Genomic DNA, 20,400 nt, shown 5'->3' with positions numbered 1-20,400 from the left:
TTAAAGCAAGTAATTTGACACTTATAATTGAATTACAAAAGTTATTAGTATATTTTTTTACAAGCCCTTTACCATCCACAAGAGGTGTAAATATTTTCTCCCATCTTATGGCTTCCTTTTTCATTCTATTGCTAGTATCTTTCAAAGAAAAAAATATATATACATATTATTTTAATTTTAGTGAAGTCCAATCAATCATTTAAAAATATTTCTTGCTTTTGGGGGCACCTGGGTGGCTCAGTTGGTTAAAAATATTTCTTGCTTTTGTTGTCAGATCTAAAATTTTATGTTAAGTAGGGATCTAAATTAATCTTTTTGCATGTGGATATCCAATTGTCCCGATATGATATTATCAACCTACATATTATTAACTTTAAATATAAAACCTGCCATTCAATGATAATGATATTGCTCTCAACACCCCTGCTCAATTTTTCCTCTTTACTACTGGGTTAGACATAAGGTAACTCTACTTTTTATAATGCAGGAAACATGAAATCTAACACAGACCTTTCAAGACCTCTGACTGGTTAGCTCTTTGTCTTGTTGAGGAAAACCCTCAGGACTCTCTCCCTAATCTGCTTGGTCCGGACCCCATAGATTACAGGATTCAGGGCCGGTGGAACAACCACATATAGGTTGGCCAAAAAAATGTGGATATATTGAGGAATATTGTGGCCAAATCGGTGTGTCAAGAAAGAGAAAAATGCTGGTGTGAAAAAAGCTAAGATAACACCAATGTGGGAGCCACAGGTGTTGAGAGCTTTGAGTCGAGCCTCTCTGGAAGGCAGGCAGAACACAGCATGGAGAATCCTGACATAGGAGAGAATTATAAGCAGCACATCCAATAATAAGAGCGAAATGTTGCCAAGGCCAAACAGAATGTTCACTTTGATGCTGGCACAGGCCAGACGGGCAATGCCCATGTGTTCACAGTAGGTATGAGGGATGATACGGTGGCCACAGAAGGGTAGCCTCAGGAGGAGAACCACCAGTGGGGCCACCATGTACAGGCTCCGCAGAATAGCAATGGCTCCAATGATGCTGATAATTTTGCTGGTGAGGATCATGGTATACTGAAGGGGTTTACAAATGGCTATGTAGCGGTCAAAGGCCATGGCCACCAACACAATGCTCTCCATGACAGTGAAGAAATGAATGAAGAACATCTGGGAAAGGCAGCCTTCAAAAGATATATCCCTGATCCTGAACCAGAAGATGCCCAGCATTTTGGGGATGGTGGCTGTGGACAAGCCCAGGTCGATGGAGTCCAACATGGCCAGAAAGTAGTACATGGGCTCATGGAGACTGTGTTCAGTCTGGATCACAAACAGGACAGTGACATTCCCCAGGAGTGCAACAAGATATACAAAGAAAAAGGGAAATCCAATCCAAATGTGCACACCTTCCAAACCTGGGATACCCAAGAGGAGGAATGAAGAAGGATGGAACTCGGTGTCATTAAGTATAGCCATTCTTTCTGCCACAATTTTTGCACACTTCTGTTGTGGATGCAATTATTGACTTCACATTAGTGAATTTTTCTCCTCTTCTCCCTAAGTCCAGATTTCTGATAAAATGCAAAAGAACATTTTTTTAAACTTTCTGTTATTATGTTCAATTTTGATTCCTTCATTCTAACTCAGAAAGAAGTAATTATTTTAGTCAACAGTACAATATTATATACTTTGAAATTGCTAAAAGACTATTTCTTTTAGTCTTTTAAAAAAGACTAAAAAAGAAATTGATAATTTGTAATGTGATAGGAAAAAATTATGGTGGCAATCATACTGTAATATATAAATGCATCAAATCAACACACCATATACCTTGAATTTACAGAGTTTTTTATGTCAGTTATAACTACATTTTTTGAAAAAGGAAAGAAGATTAAAGACACTCCTCGCTTTGTGTAATCCTCTCCTGAAAATCAAATGGTACCAAAAGCAGAACCAGCCTTAATCTGCTGCCACTGTCCCTAATAAAAAAACTGACATAAAGACAAGAGGTACAGTTTAAATTCAAACTCTGGAGTGTAACCAGAAATAAATGGGAAAGATTAAATTCCATAGTCTGTGTATCTGATCATGTTTCACATATTTTTACTTAATGTGTATAGTGCTTTGTTTGGTGTTTGTAATCCCAGTCATTCCCCTATTAGGGAATCTAAAAACCCCAAAATGTAGTGTACATAAATCCTCTGTGTTCATATGCATGTTGACGCCATGTTGTGTGTATATTTGTGTTTATACATTTCTATGGGCACTTGTGAATACTAAGTGGTCTGGTTCTTAGAGCAGAAGAAACAATTTATCTTTGTTTATTCATATGCATGAAAAAAACTCCACCACATAAAAGTTGTCAATTTAAGAAATTCTGAAATAGAGGAACTGATTAAAAAGAGACAGGCCAAGAGGCACCTGGGTGACTCAGTTGGTTAAGCAGCTGCTTTTGGTTCAGGTCATGATCTTAGGGTCTTGGGATCAAGCCCAACGTTGGGCTCCCTGCTCAGTTGGGAGTATGCTTCTTCCTCTCTCTCTGTCCCTCTACCCATCCCCTGCGCTTGTATGTCCACACATGCACATGCACTCTACCTGTCTCTCTCAAAAAAAATAAATAAATAAAATCTTAAAGAAGAAGAGACAGGAGAGCAAACAATTCAGTGTCATATTTCAGAAAATAAACAACTCAGTTCCCATCAAAATTTGTTCTTGAAAAAAAATATTACTTACCAGATTTGAAAAATAATGACTAGGAGAGGGAGATAGTTGACAAAAATATTTTACAGTTATGGTTAAACATGACTTGAGAGATTATTTTAAACTAGGTAAATTTATCATCAGGAGAGTAAATATACCCAGTAAACAAAATGTCCAGATATAGGCCACCTGGGGGAGGGGAAACTAAATATTCTGGGCAAAGTTTCAAATATATCTCTGCTTTATACCCACGGGGAGAAGGCAGGAACATCTTAGACATCATCAAATTCAGCTCCTACCAAGAGTCTATCCTAGCTCTAATGTCTTTACTGATGTCTCCTTTAAAGTTACATTGAAAGAGGAAGTATCAAATGATTTAGTTTTATAGCACTTGTTCAGAATATGTGGGAACTCTGAACTTATTTATAATAAATTAAAAATTTAAAACAAAAAAGGAAGAAGTTCATTACTTCACAGTTTATTTGGGAAAAACTAGTCCCACAGAAAATGTAGAGCTGATTGAATGTGATGCGTGCAATTGTGCAGAAAGCTTTGATTCAACCTTAGGAATACTTGGGTTTTGGTGTAAGTCAAAACTGGCAAGCTTCCAGTAGAGAGAAATGCATATGAAGGTCAGTACACTCTATTTTAAACGCATGCCCAAGATAAATGCCTTGCTAACTATGCCATTTGAAACCTATGAAGAATAGCAGAAAATGAGAGATAATTTCATAATTGGGAAGTTTGAGAAATAGATCTCTTTATGTGTATGCATGTGTAAGTAAACTTGGTCTGCTGGGGTTAAGGAGGAGACACTTGACATTCTCCATTTTGTGATGTGAAACTATCAGAGACAGTGTTCTGCCTTTGATTAGTGGAGAACTCTTCACAATTTATTCCATCAAATATTTAGGAGGTCCTCGATGTACCAGCATTGATTAGGAAATATGATTACAAGTTTGAATAAAACTTGTCATAAAGCCTCAAGGAGGCCACTAAGTGGTAAGAGAGATAATATTCCAAAGATGAAATTTAAAAATTGCATTGTAAGTGTGTGTTAGGAGTATACACAGAATGTTGTGAGTGTGGAGGTGGAGCAAGAAAAATTCCATGAAGGAGATTAGTTCTGAAGCTAAGAACTCACAGAACAATTCTTCAGCTCAATAAGGCAATAGATTTTATTCTATATGGAGTGAAGAGCAAGGAGAAATTGAAAATACAAGCAGAGTGGCCAGTGGGGGCACAAAAAAGGACTCTGATGTCATCCTGATGACCGTATCCAGAAATTCAGTACATTGGTGACCAGATTCATAATTGTCTGGTATCTTGGTCACTCTTGGGGCTCCATACAACAGAAACTAAGAGGATAAAATAGGGCTACATCTTCTAGAAAATCAACTTATCCTATGTATTTCTGTAGAATTTTTAGGAAGGCTTAAAAATTGGTGCCTCTGAAAAAGCCTCATTTTCAGTCTGTGAACATGGGTCAAAACAACCAATCACTTACCATTCTGTAATTACACCAACATCTATTCATATCTCTACATCTTCTAGAAAATCAACTTATCCTATGTATTTCTGTAGAATTTTTAGGAAGGCTTAAAAATTGGTGCCTCTGAAAAAGCCTCATTTTCAGTCTGTGAACATGGGTCAAAACAACCAATCACTTACCATTCTGTAATTACACCAACATCTATTCATATCTATTCATATCTATTCATATCTCCTGGATTTAGAAATAAAAGTGGGTCTCAGCCCCTCATTTAACCTCTTAACTCTAAGGTGCTACATGGAATTATAACCACCAATCCAGCAGCCATTTCCTTCATGTGTCATCCCTTTATTCTATGTTATTCCACCAACCTCCACTATTCCCACTGTATCCACGTTCCCATTCCTGAAACTGCTGGCAGAAGGAAGAGAGATGGCGGACACCTACTTTCCCATACTCGCCTAATCTTGCAGTCTCATGGCTATCCTGCTTTCATGTCCCTTATTAATTTTCTCAGATGCTTCACCAATCTAGGTCTCATTTCCAAAAGAAGTATATCCTTCAGGGCCATCCATCAATATTAATTTATTCACAAATTCATTAATTCAGAAACACTGATTAGTCATTCATCTTTTACTATTCCTGACACAGTTCTAGAAATAGAGAAAGCAAGTCCTCACCATTATGATACTCACATTTATGCAGACATATGAAGAGTCAGAAACAATGGGTAAATTGATACACGATGCATTTGTGCATCTCTTTCCACGTCTCACCTTTTAGTTTTACATGTGAGATTTTGCACAGTCATAAGTATAAACACACACAGACAAAAGTGTAGCCTCAGGAAGTTAGGAATATGAGTGTACACTCTCTCTCTATCTTGTTTTCATTTTCATCTTTCCTCCGTCTCTCCATACTATCTTTCCATACTACCTTGCCCTAAGCTCTTTCCCCATCCCTTTTGCTGTTTTTTACAATTTAATAATGATATGACTTACGTTATTCTCTAAATCTCCAAGAAACATTCTGTGGTATTTTCTTGGGACATGTCTTTTATTATGCTGAATAGATGAAGTTTATATTTTTCTTACAGACCCACTTCCCCTGGGATGGGGATAAATAATATCCTGGAGATCCATTCCCATGGACCTGTAACTATTGAACCTGTCTAACAGCTGCCAGGAAATATTGGGGTGTATCTTTATATGACCTGACTCAAATCTCACTTCCTATAAGCAGCCTTTTCCCTGGGCTATTACTCAAAAACAAGTAGAAATTACTTAACATTGCAGCTTCCTGAAGCAGGAATATTAGTTGGACCTAAAGAGAGACTGACTTAAAAGGAAAAATTGGGGAATGCATTGACCATACAGAGTTTTTCAAAGTTCTCAAATACTCCTAAACTATAAAGCCACATACATGCAATGACCATGTACATGTCCAGGAAGGACCTGAGAAATCCCTAATCTGTCATCTCTGCCTGACCTTGAAGAAATGATATTTAAAATACAGAATACAGCTCATTATACTAGAAAATATCTGGTGCATTCAAGAAGCCATTTCCACCCCCCCAATCTCTCTCCTTCTCTATCTCTCTCTCTCTCTCATGCATGCGCACACGCACGCGCGCACACACACACACACGCACACACAAATAAGGGTTGTGTGGGGTTGTCGTTACATTGCAGAATGTAATTTTTTTCACAAAAAAACAACAGAAAAATATCCTGAAGAATATAGATTTTTTAAAAATCAACAAACTACTAGCAAACGAAAGGCAACAGCATAGTAAAAGGATTATATACCATGACTAATTGTAGTTTATCTAGAAATGCAAGGTGGTTCAGGATAATCAATAAATATATTACCTAACATTAATGAAATAAAGGGAAAAGGCACATAAACCTCTCAATTGATGCAGAAAAACAAGTGACAAAACCTAGAAACCTTTCAAATACTCAATAAAATAAGAATAAAAGAAAATTTCCTTAAATGATAAAGAGCATTCATTGGGGGGGGGGACAACAAACTACAGTTTGTATCATACTCAATGATGAAAGACTGAAAACATTCTCCCTAAGATCATACCAAGACAAGAATGCCCGCTTTCAACATTACTATCTAACATTGTACTGGGAGTTCTAGCTAGAGAAATTAGGCAAGAAAAGCTCATTCAAATATGAAAGGAAGGAGTAAACTATGTCTATTTATAAATGATATAATCTTATGTGAAGAATATTGTAAAGAATATACCCCAAAAAATGTATTAGAGATAATAAATAAATTCAACAAAGTTACACAATACAGTTTTAACATACAGAAATCAGATGTATTTCCATATACTAGCAATGAATAATCTAAAAAAGAAATTGAGAACAAAATTCCATTTATAACACCATCAAAAATAATAACATATATAAAGGAATAAATTTAACCAAGGAAGTATGATATTTTTATATTAAAAGCTATGACATACTGCTAAAGGAGAGCAAACTCTATCCCCTTGCTATATCTGGAGTTTAGAAATGGGAATACATATTGGAAATCCACAGGATTAATAAATTATACTGAAACTGTTCTGACCTTGATATCAATACTGCTTTTGTCTTTATCATATAATGATCCTAATTTCCTTCTCGAAATTTTCTAAAATCATGAATGCAAACAGTATAGCAAACGAGGTAAATTTTAGATAGAATTCAATTGGAATTAGACACAGAACATATACAATTATTGACATCTAACATGACTTAGTGTCAAGTGAGAAAATATCATGTATCTTTGATCCTAAGCTGTAGTCTCGCACATTCTCCAAGTCACAGTTACTTAGTTTACTGGAGAAACAGTGACGATGAGATAGAAAGAGATAAAGAGAGAGGGAGAGAAGGCAGGAGGAAGAGGGAGGGAGAAAGAGTAAGGGAGAGAGGGAGGAAGGGATGGAGATGGAAGGAATCAGATTAGAAAGAAGAAAGGGAGCAAGAATGACAGCAAGAACAAGAAAGGGAGCATTAAAATGCAAATGAGTAATGACTCTGGAGAAGGAAGTCAAAGCTTGAGGATTAATATGCAGAATATACATCTATGGAACAGATGTTCTAATTCAAAAAATGGCTCTCAGCCATGGCTTGCACTTTATTTTCTTCATCTACAGAATGACATTGTTGGATCAGTGTCCCTTCAGTGTCTAAGCTTAGCTAAAGAGAAGACACAGAGCAATGGGGAGAGTTCTCACCCTTTCCCATCAGGCATTCTACTCCCAAACCACTGCTGCCTCCAGATCACCTTCCTTTTCCATCAACACTTTCCCTTTGTCCAATTACATGGGGTGGGTGAGCAGAGTGGGCTGCAAAGGTGACTTTGCCTTATCTTCCAACTCTAAAGGAATTCCAGTAACAAATAAAAGTCTGGCTACTACTACCTACTCTAAAGGAAATCTAAAACAGAGGTAAGATTATTAAAATGTGGGTGGTATGTGCCTATGTTTTCCAAGTGTTGTCACAGAACTCTTATTTCTGTACAAATATATTCACAACCCTCTCTCGGATCTGCTTGGTCCTGACTCCATAGATGACTGGGTTCAGGGCAGGTGGGACAACCACATAGAGATTAGCCAAAAGGATGTGGATATAGCGGGGATGTTTCAACCAAAACGATGCATCATAAAAGAAAAAAAATGCTGGTGTGTAAAAGCACAGCATGACACAGACATGAGAACCACAGGTATTGAGAGCCTTTAGGCGGGCGTCCTGAGAAGGAAGGCGGAAAACAGCTTGAAGGATAAGCACATAGGAGGAGGCAATCAGAATCACATCCACAATGATGTTGGAAATCACCATGAGCCCATAGATAATGTTGACCTTGATAGGTGCACAGGCCAACCGGGCAAGACCCATGTGCTCACAGTATGTATGAGGGATGATATGATGCCCACAGAAGGGCAGCCTCAGGATGAGAAACACAAACGGAGTCACCAGAATTAGGTTTCTTCCAACAACAACAGAGGCCAGAATGCCAATGGTTTTATGCGTGAGGATCATGGTGTACTGGAGGGGGTTGCAGATGGAGACAAAGCGGTCATAAGCCATGGCCACCAGGAGAACAGTCTCCATGCCTGTGAACATTTGAGCAAGGCAGCCCCCAAAGCTGATCTCTTGGAGCTTGAACCAGAAGATGCCCAGCATTTTGGGGATGGTGGATGTGGACAGACCCAGATCGATCATAGACAACACGGCCAGGAAGTAGAACATGGGCTGGTGGAGACTGTGTTCGGTCTTGATCACAAAAATAATGGGGATGTTCCCCATGAGGGCAATCAGGTACACGATACAGAATGGGAAAGCAATCCAGATGTGGACAGTTTTCAGTCCTGGGATTCCTAGCAGGTGAAAGAAGGGGGGGATGGAACTGGGTGTCATTGGTGGAAGTCATGCTCTGAGCAAGTGTCACTGAATTCCTGTCAAAGTGTAGGGATCTTATTCTCTTTATGGTCTTTTTCTTATCAAGGTCCTAAGAAATGAAAATAACTTTAATTCATATGCTAGAGGTAAGGGCAGAAGAGGTTGGTTACAAACATTAGACAGTCTCTTCTTTCCAGAGGGTAACTGAATAAAGTAGCACTCTTCATACACATTGTTGTTCTGAGATTTTTTATTGGCAATATTATCTGTGCCTTAAATTAATCATAATATGAGATATTTGTAGGAACTGAAAATACTTCACACTGCAGTACATATCTACTCTCCTTCAATACCAGGTCCTCCATGATAGTCTTCTGTATGAAACATTCAGATATGATCTCTACATCTCTTGTAGTTTCATAAAACATACATATTTTTCCTTTCCATTTTTCCCATTTTTTTTCAATTTTTATTATGATAGACTACACATAACATAAAATTTACTATATTTACCATTTTCATTTTTAAGTCTAAGTTTCAGTCTTTTCATTTTTAAGTCTAAGTTTTCACACATGTGCCAAGGTCTGATAACCACCATTCTTCTTTGTTACTGTTAGTTTTGCCTTTTTTTTTTTTTTTGAGATTCCACATAAAACTGAGATCATGCAATATTTATCTATGTGACTGGCTTATTTTACTTTAGTATGATGTTCCTTAGGTTCATCCATGTTGTTGAAATGGCAGGATTTCCTTCTTTTTTAAGGCTGGATAATATCTTATTGTATGCATAGAGTACATTTTTTAAATTTCTATCCCCAAATAGGAATTTAAGTGGGCAAAAGTAAATGTTAAGCTGTTAAATTTCTTCCCCATAGCTGTTGACTTCTGCAACCAATGAGACATATGAGACAGCAAATCTGATCTGATGCCTGGAGCTGGAAGAATGGGAAGTAATTATTTCATGCACACAGGATTTCATTCTGGAGTGATGACATTTTATACAACTAGATAGTGGTAACAGTTGCACGGTGTTGTAAATGTACTAAGTGCTGCTGAGTTGTAAACTTTAAAATGACTGAAATGCTAACTTTTGTGTATATTTCACAATAAAAAAAGAGTTGCTGGAGATATACATAGATATATCTAAATATCCCTATCTTCCAAAGAATTAGTACAAACATTTCGTAGACTGAAAACAGAACAAGTGTTTCTGGAGATGATATAGATATAGATATAAATATAGATAGATATATTCCAAAGAATTAGTCCAAGCATTTCATAGACTGAAAACAGAATAAGGAAGAAGGAAGGAGAGAAAAAGATAAAATATTAATGATCATAAATATTATGTGAAATAACAAAAACTGGCAATTGACTGAGTAGCGGACAGCAAGGTTCACTGAAATTTCCCTAGAGCTTTCTCTTTGGCTGGTGTAATGACCAAAGGGAATCCCTATTCATTTTCATTTCAATGTCTCAGACTACCTGCCACCTGAAGACTTCATTAAAAATCCCCTCAACACACACAACATTTTGTTAATACTTCTTAGTGTGTATTGAGGTCATATATATGTGTGTGTGTGTGTGTGTGTGTGTGTGTGTGTGTGTGTGTGTGTATATGTAAATTTCAGCATCTGAATTCAGAGTTGTTAAATGACTCCCTAAGACGAAGATACGGAACTTGGTAAGTTTTTCTGATCAGTGAGTCTGCAATATATGCTTAAGATTGCAACTGGTTTCATAGAAATTGAGTTAAGACCGTGAATATTGGGGCAGGGAATGAAATGGTACAGATCACTGGTCTGGGGAGATGTAGGAAGAAGACTAAGTGACTAAGTTGGGAAAAATTTGGAAAGGAAATATCTGCTAGGCACCGACACTTTCAGGCACATAAAACCTCATCCAGCAAGAATAAAATCAGAATCCATTCCATACCACAATGCCAGTGATATTAAATGCTATTACTTTTGCTTCTTTTTCCTATACATATTATCTTCATAGTGAGTGAGATACAAAGAAAAAAAAAAGTCATAGTAGGCAATTAAGGGAGTTCTGGGAGCCCTTCTAGTAGATTACTAAACTTGGGGGTAGTTTGGGAAACTTAGTGAACTGGCAGTTGATGTCAGAAGTGAAGACAGTATCAGGAACTATGCCTTCAAAATTTGCTGTGTAGCCAGCTCCAGAGCGCAGATCAGATTTAATTATCACATTTTCCTCTCAACAGCTATAGAAGTCAACAGGTTCTTCAGAAAGAACTTCATCTGGGAAAGATTATCATTCTTCCTTGACAATTTATCTTAACTTCCTACTTGGGAATATCTTAATTTTGGATATCTGAACCCTAAGAATTTTGTGGGTCTGCTGCTAGTTTCTCAGTTCTGTTCCATTGTCTCTTTTTCTTTTTCTTCTTTTAACAATAACACTGCCATAATCATCACAGATTTGTAGAAAATTTCAATAGATGATATGGCAAATCTTCCCAATTCTTAGCTCTGAGGTAGTTTGGTTATTCTAGGTCCTTTGTTTCCCTACTCCTTATTTTTCCTTCTCCCTCCTTTCACTATTTCAATGAACAAGTTTGCAAAGACAGATCCACATCAGTGTCACCAAATTTCACCAAATTAGTTTGGTGAAGCTTAGTTTCACCAAATTTCACATCTTGATTCTGCTGTGTATTAGTGTAGTAAGTAATGGGAAGTTAATGAACCTGTCAAAATCTCACTCTTCCATAAACCAGACACCAGCAGAACTTGTGCTATGGAACTGTGAGGGAGAACTAAATGAGATAATATTGGAAATAATGACAACAATGTCAAATTAATGATAGCCATGACTATTGTGGCACTGTTTATTATTCTCAATTTTATTATCTCCTAATATTGTTTATTTAGTTCGTTTAATTCCTCTGAATGCATAATTTCAAAAAAGACACAGTGTTAGCCTCTACCTGGCTCATTAACTTCTCACACTTGTGGTGCACATCAGGAGTGATACTGGAATTACTTATGGAGAGCTGAAAAAGGCAAAAGAATCAGAGGTTTTTAGAAAAACTTATTTCCAAAACCAATCTTTTGTTAGGAAATATTTTTATTTTTAATTTTTGTAGATCTCAGTTCAATGTGAATGTATTGTCCAATGGGAAACAGTAATAACTTTTGAAAATCATGCTATCGTCAGCCCACAGAAGAATGTCTTCTTTCAACGTCACTGACTCTCACCCTTCTTCATTCCTATTGCTGGGGATTCCAGGGTTGGAAATTGCACAAATCTGGCTTGGACTTCCCTTCTGTGTTGTGTAGCTAATTGCTTTTGTTGGAAATGTTATCATTCTAGTTGTTATCTGGATTGAACGTAGCCTTCACCAACTTATGTTCTACTTTCTGGCCATGCTGTCAGTGATTGACCTAAGTCTCTCTACTACTATTATCCCCAAGATGCTGGGTATCTTCTGGTTCAACCTTCAGGAGCTGTGCTTTGGGTGCTGTGTCGCTCAAGTCTTTTTATCCACTTTTTACAGTCATGGAGAGCATTGTACTTCTTGCCATGGGTTTTGATCGCTATGTGGCTATTTGCAAGCCCCTCAGGTACAGTATGGTCCTCACTGACAGAGTCATTGGTGTGATTGCTGTGGTGGTGGTTCTAAGAAGCTTATGCATGATTGCGCCCAGCATTTTTCTCTTTCTGAGGCTGCCTTATTGCGGACATAGAATCATCCCTCATACCTATTGTGAGCACGTGGGAGTGGCATGTCTAGCTTGTGCCAGCATTAATGCCAATGTCTACTATGGTCTTGGGAATATTTCTATCTTGTTTCTGGATGTGATTCTCATCATTATTATCTCTTATGCTAAGATTTTATATGCTGTCTTCCACCTCCCCTCCCAAGATGCCCGCCTGAAGGCTCTGAATACCTGTAGCTCCCATATTTGTGTCATCTTTGCCTCCTTTGGTCCAGCTCTCTTCTCCTTTCTCACTCACCGCTTTGGTCATGGCATCCCCCAGTATATCCATATCCTTCTGGCTAATCTCTATGTAGTCATACCCCCTGCCCTCAACCCAGTCATTTATGGCATCAGAACCAAGCAGATCCAGCAGCGGGTACAGAGTCTGTTTGTTGAAAAATGATTGAATGAGGGGTAATTCATTCAGTTTATGAAGGCATAGAGTCTGAAAAGACAAACATTTATGATAAAAATAATATAAATTTCTTTCACCAAAGTTAATTGTGTGTGTGTGTGTGTGTGTGTGCGTGTGTGTATGTATAATCAGAAAAGCATATTGTTTGTAGTTGTAGGAAGCATGTATGTGTCTGTCTAACTGTGTACCTGCAATGATATCCTCTATTGACCCCTGGCATAGAATATTACATACAAGAGTAAATTTGAAGGGGGAGAACTTTGATTCAGTGAAATAAATTTCTGTTAAAACTGTGTGGTGTTCTAGATATCTTACAAGTAATAAGACTTCTTTCATACAGGTGTTCAACTAGAGATCACATAGTCAATGACAGGTATTGAGTGAAATGCAAAAATTTTCTATAAGTAATAAAGTACTGCCTAAAAATAAGTAGTATAATTTTTACTAAAGACTTTGGAAGCAAAAGATGGAAATTAGACTAGACCTTTTGGTATTTATTTTTTCCCTTCCTGTGCTTTCAGGTTCCTGATTCTATGAAGTTCCTTATTAGCTTAATCCCTATATCATACACTCTCATTCTTGAACTGGCAAATTTAATATGTGTCATATGGATAGCCCTTCTTGGAGTTAACAAATACTTATGGAACAAATGAAAATTGTAAAAGGGAATATTTGTCAACAACTAATAACGTAATTTAGTTTAAAACACAGACAATGAAAATAGATAATATTACTTAACAATTAGAGTCATATTTTGGATGAAAAGCATACAGTAATGCAACGGAATGAATGTTACATATCATTTGAAATAGAATTATTGGAAATAACAGACTCCAGAAAATTAATAAACACAATAAATCTATCCTTCTGGATATAGGAAAATATCATTAGCAATAAGACCCAAGAAAACCAGAGCAAAGAGTCAAGTCATGGGAGTTGAGGGAAATTGGAAGGGGAGGTGAACCATGAGAGACTATGAACTCTGAAAAACAATCTCAGGGTTTTGGAGAGGCAGGGGGGTGGGAGGTTGGGGGAGCTAGGTGGTGGGTATTAAGGAGGGCATGTGTTGCATGGAGCACTGGGTATGGAGCAAAAATGATGAATTCTGTTACACTGAAAAGAAATTTTAAAAAAATATTGCATATGAAAAAAAGCATACAGTGGTCTGAAGTTTATTGTATAGAAAATTGAATAGTACTGAAGTTTATGAAGTGGTGAGTAAAATGATTGTGTGGAATTTTAGAAAGTTTTATCTCGCACTAGATTTGGGAAGGATAAGATATCAATAATTAGTGAAGCACAAAGTTAATTTTCAGGTATCTTTGTGATTCAGAAAGAACTAGAATTTGGATAGTGGTAATGCAAGATGAGGTATCTGTTGTGAAATAGGAGAAATAGCATATCCTTTAGCTACAAAGTACCTGGAGACAGCAAGGATAAATACTTATTTACCCTTTTTTTAAAAAAGATTTTATTTATTTGACAGAGATCACAAGTAGGCAGAGAGGCAGAGAGGCTGAGCCAAAGGCAGAGGCTTAACCCTCTGAGCCACCCAGGTGCCCCTTATTTACCCATTTTTAACAGGATGGCTTTTGCTGGGCGTTGAAATATATAAGAAGAAAAAAGAAAATTATTCATGAACATCAAAAATTCAAACATAAGAAATGGGATGGAAAAATAAACTGGACTGTAAAGAACCTTAGAAAATTTGGAATGTTTAAAAGTGAGTATAACAGAGGTTTCTGAAATGGATGAAGGCAGTATAAAAAAATGCAATCTTGGTTCTCAAAAACAGCAACAGAAAAGAAAAAAATGATACATAAGATCAAATACAGTGAAATTTTACTCCAGGAGTTACCATAATAGTCACTTCACCCAATTCTATGTTATTCCCAGTGATTTTTGTTAATTTAATATATAAAACAAATGTTTTTAAAGTATATTACTAATGATGATTCAATCTCAGAGAAATGAGTTAATATTGAGGTAACAGTAGAAGAGAAACAATAAGAACTAACATGTTCACAAGTTTTTGTAATCATCCAATTAATTTTACATGTAGGAGTTAGTTTCATATTTATCCCTTAAAGTAATGAGGTACCAAATACCTCTTGACTTAACCATGGAATCTCTCTGGTCAGTCCCTAGTATGAAACTAAATCAAACATGGAATCTTACCCAGCCTTAAAAAAGAAGGACCTCTTAATTCTACTCCTGAAACAAATATTGCACTGTTTATTAACTAAAATTTAAATTAAAAAAAGAAATTAAAAAAAAAAGAAGGTAATCCTGCCATTGAAAGAGCATGGATGAACCTGAGGACATCATGCTAAAGTGTACTATGACAGTCATATAAAGACAAATGCTGCATGATCTCAGTTTTATATGGAATTTTTTTAAAAAGACCAAACTCACAGTAACAGAAAGTAGAATGGGGTTGGGGTAAAAGGAGAGATAAAAAAATTAAAAGTAGAATGGTAGTTGCCAGGGGAAAGGGTGAGGGGGCTATGGGGGAGTCATTGTTAAATGAATACAGAGTTTTAATCTTTGCAAATGAAAAAGTTCTGGAGATAAATGGTGGTTATGAATGTGCAATGATATAAATGTATTTAATACTACTGAACTGTACACTTAAAAAATGGTTGAGATAGTAAATTTTATGTTACATATATTCTAATACAATAAAAAATTGGAAAAAATTAGGAAAGGTAGGAAACACTAAAACCCAAGGGAAAAATGAGTATTTATAATAGCAGTACACAACGATATAAAAAGAAGAGACCTAGAGATGGTATCTGGATGATTTTTAAAGAAGGTCATCATAGAGGGCATGGGAATTGGGGAGAAAGCCAAAGGAAAGTGGAAATGAGCAGCAGCTTATTTCCTAAGTAGGACTTTTTATCACCAAAGATGGTGTAATGGTTTGGAGAGTCATGAAGTAGAATTAAAGGGTGTGTGGACATTCACTGAAAGACTTTGCCAACAGTGGTGTTCATAATTTATCATTTAAAGCCAAGAGTATATAATGGATCCACAGAGGGCATAAAAAGAAATATTAAGTAGAAATTAGATTTGATTTGGAAAGATAAATGTTGATACAGTAGGGAGGATGGATACCATGAAGGAGTGACCAGAGAGAGGCTAGGGAGTAAGGTTTTCATTCATCAAAAAGAGAGGAAGTGCAAAAGAGAACATAGCAGCAGATCTAACCAGAATTCTTTTGGACCACAGATTTTCTTCTCTTTCTTAACCACTGAAAATTATCTGAACTTATAAGATAAGAAACTGGCTTTCTAATGTATTCAATTGTCCTCCAGTCTTCCTGTCTGTACTCAGGAGAATTCTGCATTATGGCCTATGGTACTAGCAGGTCTACTCCATCATCATCCAGGGCAGGAGACTCCAAGCAAACAAGACTTTGAGCTCTAGCTATTTTCTGTTTTCTCAGGAGAATGTAGAGTGTCCTTCACCTTCTGCCAAAAGAGCTAAAACACATGAAATCCCCTCTCCAAAGACTGTTTACAATTAGTTAGAGGTTGTGAAGGAACTCTTGTTGACTTGGAAGAGAGTTGATACTATTATCGACAGGTACAAACACTGTTTAAATAAAATAGAGTTGCTGCCACAGTCTAATATATTTATTTTAGGGGTCCTCATCTTTTGAAACCACAGTCAGAACCCCAAACTTCAGCAGGATTCACACATTTATTATATTAAACAAAGCAGAAGTGTCACTAGTGGCAGTTTGCTAAGAAGACACACTTTGAAGACTTAATGGTGTAAAACTTAGGATTTTCATGGCTTCTGAAGGGAGAAGAATCAATATTATTCCCTATACAGACCCCCTTCAGGTTATTTCCCTTCCTAACAACTCAGGAGACATAATCTCCCCTGATCTATGAGTTATATCTGATCTGGTGATCTGTCTCTGCAAAAGCAGTAGGGAGGAACAAAGAGATGGGCTTAATGACCCATGAGCCCAAGTTTATGCCCAGAGGATTCTCGGGGATTCTGTATCATGCCTAGAATTAGGGATGTCCTCTTCATTATAAAGATTCTCTCCATGTGATAGGATGGTCTTTGGACCCGGAGACCTGAAGGGGCTCCCATCACCATGTGTAAGCACAGGGCTCATGCTGTGCTACTGCTCCAAGCAAGGGCCAGGAGAGGAAATATTAGAAAGGTAAGGATACACGGACAGGGGAGATGAGATCCTACAGTGAGGAGGAGAAACGGTTAATGAGGACAGAGAGGACAATGGCCTCTCCTCTGCTTAGGAGTTCTCCAAAGCCTCATTGTCTATTCTCGTCACAAAAAAACACAATAGACCACATGTGATTGGAACAGACATCAGAGGTTGAGCACAGAGATATGCCAACAGGTAATATGCAGAATCTCTCTCTTGTCTCTGTCTCCCTATCTCTCTCTCTCTTTCTCTGTCTCTGTCTCTGTCTCTCTCTCACTCACACACATACATCTCACATAGTATACTCCTCACAGCTAGAAAGTCACAGATAGTTTTACAGTAGCATGACCTCATCTGCTATCACCAAAGAAATGAAGACTGCTCTGGTTGACCAATTGTTGGTAGGGAAGCAGACAAAGCAACTACGCTTGCTATGGTTCATCCGAAGCAGAAGGAAGCTACTGCAGGCCGCTATCTTATGTTTGAGGTTAGATGTGGAAGTGTGACTGATGTCACATCCAAATGAAATGATGTAGGCATTATATATTTTCTCTGCATTATTATCTTATTTTTTTTTTCTCCCACATAATCCTGCTTTAGAGATTGTCAGTTCTAACGTGGCCACCTCATGGGCCCACTACTTTATGGCAACATATCCAAGCCTTTTTTTATTAGAGCCCAATACATCTGCTAGCTCAGGCATACCCAATGTTTTCTGCCAAGTGGCCCATTCATGCCAGTGCCTGAAAGAAGGTACCCACACCCATCAACTCTTAATTCCACCCAGTTTGACAACTCTGTAAGAATGAGAAAGAAAACAGTTTGCTTTTAAACTGAACTGTATTGGTTTATGTGAGCTTCTCTAGAGTTCTAGACAATATGTCTAAATGTGAAGCCCCATCCTACTCATTCACTTTGGGATATTCTGTGTCATCCCTCCCTCCATTTTACCTTATAGACACCATGAGTTATTTATAAATAATAAACTTTTTATGATCAAGTAAAATAGGTAATAGGTAACATTTTTAATGTTTAACATTTAATAGGTAACATTTTTAGCTGTTTAGAGTTAAAAGAAAAATAAAATTTGGGGAAAGACTAATAATTTAAATAACTACAATTTACTGAATATACCTAAGAGCTAGTCCTTTACATGCATTAGTCTTATTTGTGTTTAAAACAAATCACATTAGACAGAATTTATTCACCCAATTTTACATAAAATAAAACTGACTAAAAAGTAACTTGTCCAAGGAGCCTCAGTTAGTAGATGACATAGCAAGATTTCAAGATATATTTGAATGAATCTGAAGCCCATATAAATCATCTATAATATTATAGTATTAGAGGCAATGGAAAAGGAGCCAGCAGGTTAAAATAAAAATCACAACTTCAATAAATTGAGAGTTGGTGAGCACTAAAACAGAAAGATCTCTAACCAGTATTAATTAAGCTTTTAAAGTGGACTCTGGGTCTGGGCTCTTTGTCAATGTGCACATCTAGAAAAAGATGAACTTACTGTCTTGCCCTCCAGGAATAATCCTCGAGCTTATTGGCCCCAAACTATTTGTCATTATTTGTGGCACACAGCTGCAGTGGAAGGAAGTCAAGTTTTCTGATCAAAACTGTGAGAGGGTAGATGTCCTCTTGAATTTGAACTCTGCTGTCAGAAAGAGTTCCCTCTGCCATGCCCCTGGAAAACTCCTCCTCAGCTGGAAGTCCTTATAAAGCAGCTGCCTTGAAGATGGGGCTGACTGCAAACTGTAAATCTGTTGTGTCCTCCTTAGCAGGTTCCTCAGACTCTTCTAAGCTCCAGCAACCATTGCTCTCTGGTTCTCAGTATCGATCCCTCAACACTGGTAAACATTGCTTTCACCCTATACATGATCAATTTTATCTCTAGCTTCTTTGGGGACCAGAAAGGCTCCTTTCTCACATAGAATGGGAGACTATTAACTTGCTTGCCTGGGTGTTACTACTCTGCAATAACTAGCCAGCAAATGTATATGCAACCACATACATGAGAAGAATTAGTTTTAATAACTAACTCTCTCTTTCTCTCTCTCTCTCACTTGTGCACGGGCACACACACACACACACACACACAATATTCCAATTCTATTCAACAGCTAAATTGTAAACTGGGAACTATACCTTCCTAAGGTAGTGTTAGGAATATTAAAATGAATATCCCCTGCTTCTTTGCCCCAAAGCAGTAACGTTACTATTGGTAGAGAATAGGTAAATACATAAAGTCGTTATACTGGATGCATCAGAATTGTAAAATATACTCGCAACACAAAACTTAAAAGAAAATAATTTTTCTTTATTCATTTTAGGGATCAGGGAAGAATCATTCACAATACCTTCATTTCTGAGTTATTGAAATTTGTTAGTTATTTGATCTATTCAGTTTTTGTTTGAATTTGAAGGACTGTTTTTTGTATTTTGGATATTAGTTTCTTCTCACACATAGGGTGTGGAGATATTTTTCTCTTTGGGGAGATTGCCTTTTAAGGGTTTGATGATTTCTTTGTCATGCAGAAATTTCAGTTTGATGTCCTACCATTTGTTTATTTTTTTAATTTTTTGCCTTTGCCTTTGGTGTCTGATGTAAGAGACTCTTCACCAATACAAGTATCAAGAAACTGACTACCTGATTAATGGATTCATTTAATATGTTCAAGTCATTCATCCATTCATAATTTGTATGTGAGGTATAAGAAAGCAATCCAGTCACATTCTCCTGCATCTAGTGTCCAGTTTTCTCAGTATCATTCATTGAAGAGACAGTCTTTTCCCCATTGTATATTTTCTGCTGCTGTGTCATAAGTTGAGACCGTACATGTATGGGTTAGTTTCTGAGGTTTCTCTCTTTTTTTTCCTTTCCTTTTCCTTTTCTTATCTTTTGTTTTCTTTCTCTTTTCTTTTCTTTCCTTTCTTCCTTCTTTCCTTCCTTCCTTCCTTCCTTCCTTCCTTCCTTCCTTCCTTCCCTTCTTGCCTTCTTTCTGGTCTTACAGTTTATTTGTTGGAAAAATATTTTTTCTTGTTGGAAAATATGCAATGTGGACTTCATTGATGATGTCTGCATACTCTTTGTTAGGACATTAATCTGACATCTGTGTTTTTGTAAATGAGTAGCTGGATCTGTAGCTTTCAATAGGTTGAACATTTGGGCAGAAGTACCTAAGCAGTAGTATTCTTCCATCAGATACCAGATTGTGTCTGACTGTCTTCTTTTGTGATGTTCTCAGTTGTGATGATGGATATCTATGTTTCCTTTTCATGGTAGGTTTATTAAAGTGAATTTATTTTTTATTAAAAGTGTGGATTCTAGCAGGAGGAGTCAAGATGGTGGAGAAGTAGCAGGCTGAGACTACATCAGGTAGCAGGAGATCAGCTAGATAGCTTATCTGAACATTGCAAACACCTACAAATCCAACAGGAGATCGAAGAGAAGAAGAACAGAAATTCTAGAAACAGAAA

General features: G+C 37.0%; 2 protein-coding genes and 1 pseudogene across 2 annotated transcripts; 1 reads left to right on the top strand and 2 right to left on the bottom strand.

Moving 5' to 3' along the window:
• Positions 1–530: 530 nt before the first annotated feature.
• On the bottom strand, positions 531–1,481 carry LOC116599808 (olfactory receptor 52E8). The gene has a single exon (XM_032359780.1). The coding sequence runs from the start codon at positions 1,473–1,475 to the stop codon at positions 531–533; it is 945 nt and encodes a 314-aa protein (XP_032215671.1). The 5' UTR covers positions 1,476–1,481.
• A 6,219-nt stretch (positions 1,482–7,700) lies between these two features.
• Positions 7,701–8,628, bottom strand: LOC116600045 (olfactory receptor 52E4-like). The gene is given in 2 exon segments (XM_032360030.1): positions 7,701–8,591; positions 8,593–8,628. Coding segments are annotated over 2 exon segments (921 nt in total). The 5' UTR covers positions 8,623–8,628.
• A 3,151-nt stretch (positions 8,629–11,779) lies between these two features.
• Positions 11,780–12,716, top strand: LOC116600068 (annotated as a pseudogene).
• Positions 12,717–20,400: the final 7,684 nt, after the last annotated feature.

Source organism: Mustela erminea, chromosome 9, assembly GCF_009829155.1.
Source record: "Mustela erminea isolate mMusErm1 chromosome 9, mMusErm1.Pri, whole genome shotgun sequence".
NCBI classification, from domain to species: Eukaryota; Metazoa; Chordata; class Mammalia; order Carnivora; family Mustelidae; genus Mustela; species Mustela erminea.
The sequence above is the reverse complement of the archived record's forward strand: the minus strand, read 5'-3'. Positions and strand labels throughout refer to the sequence as shown.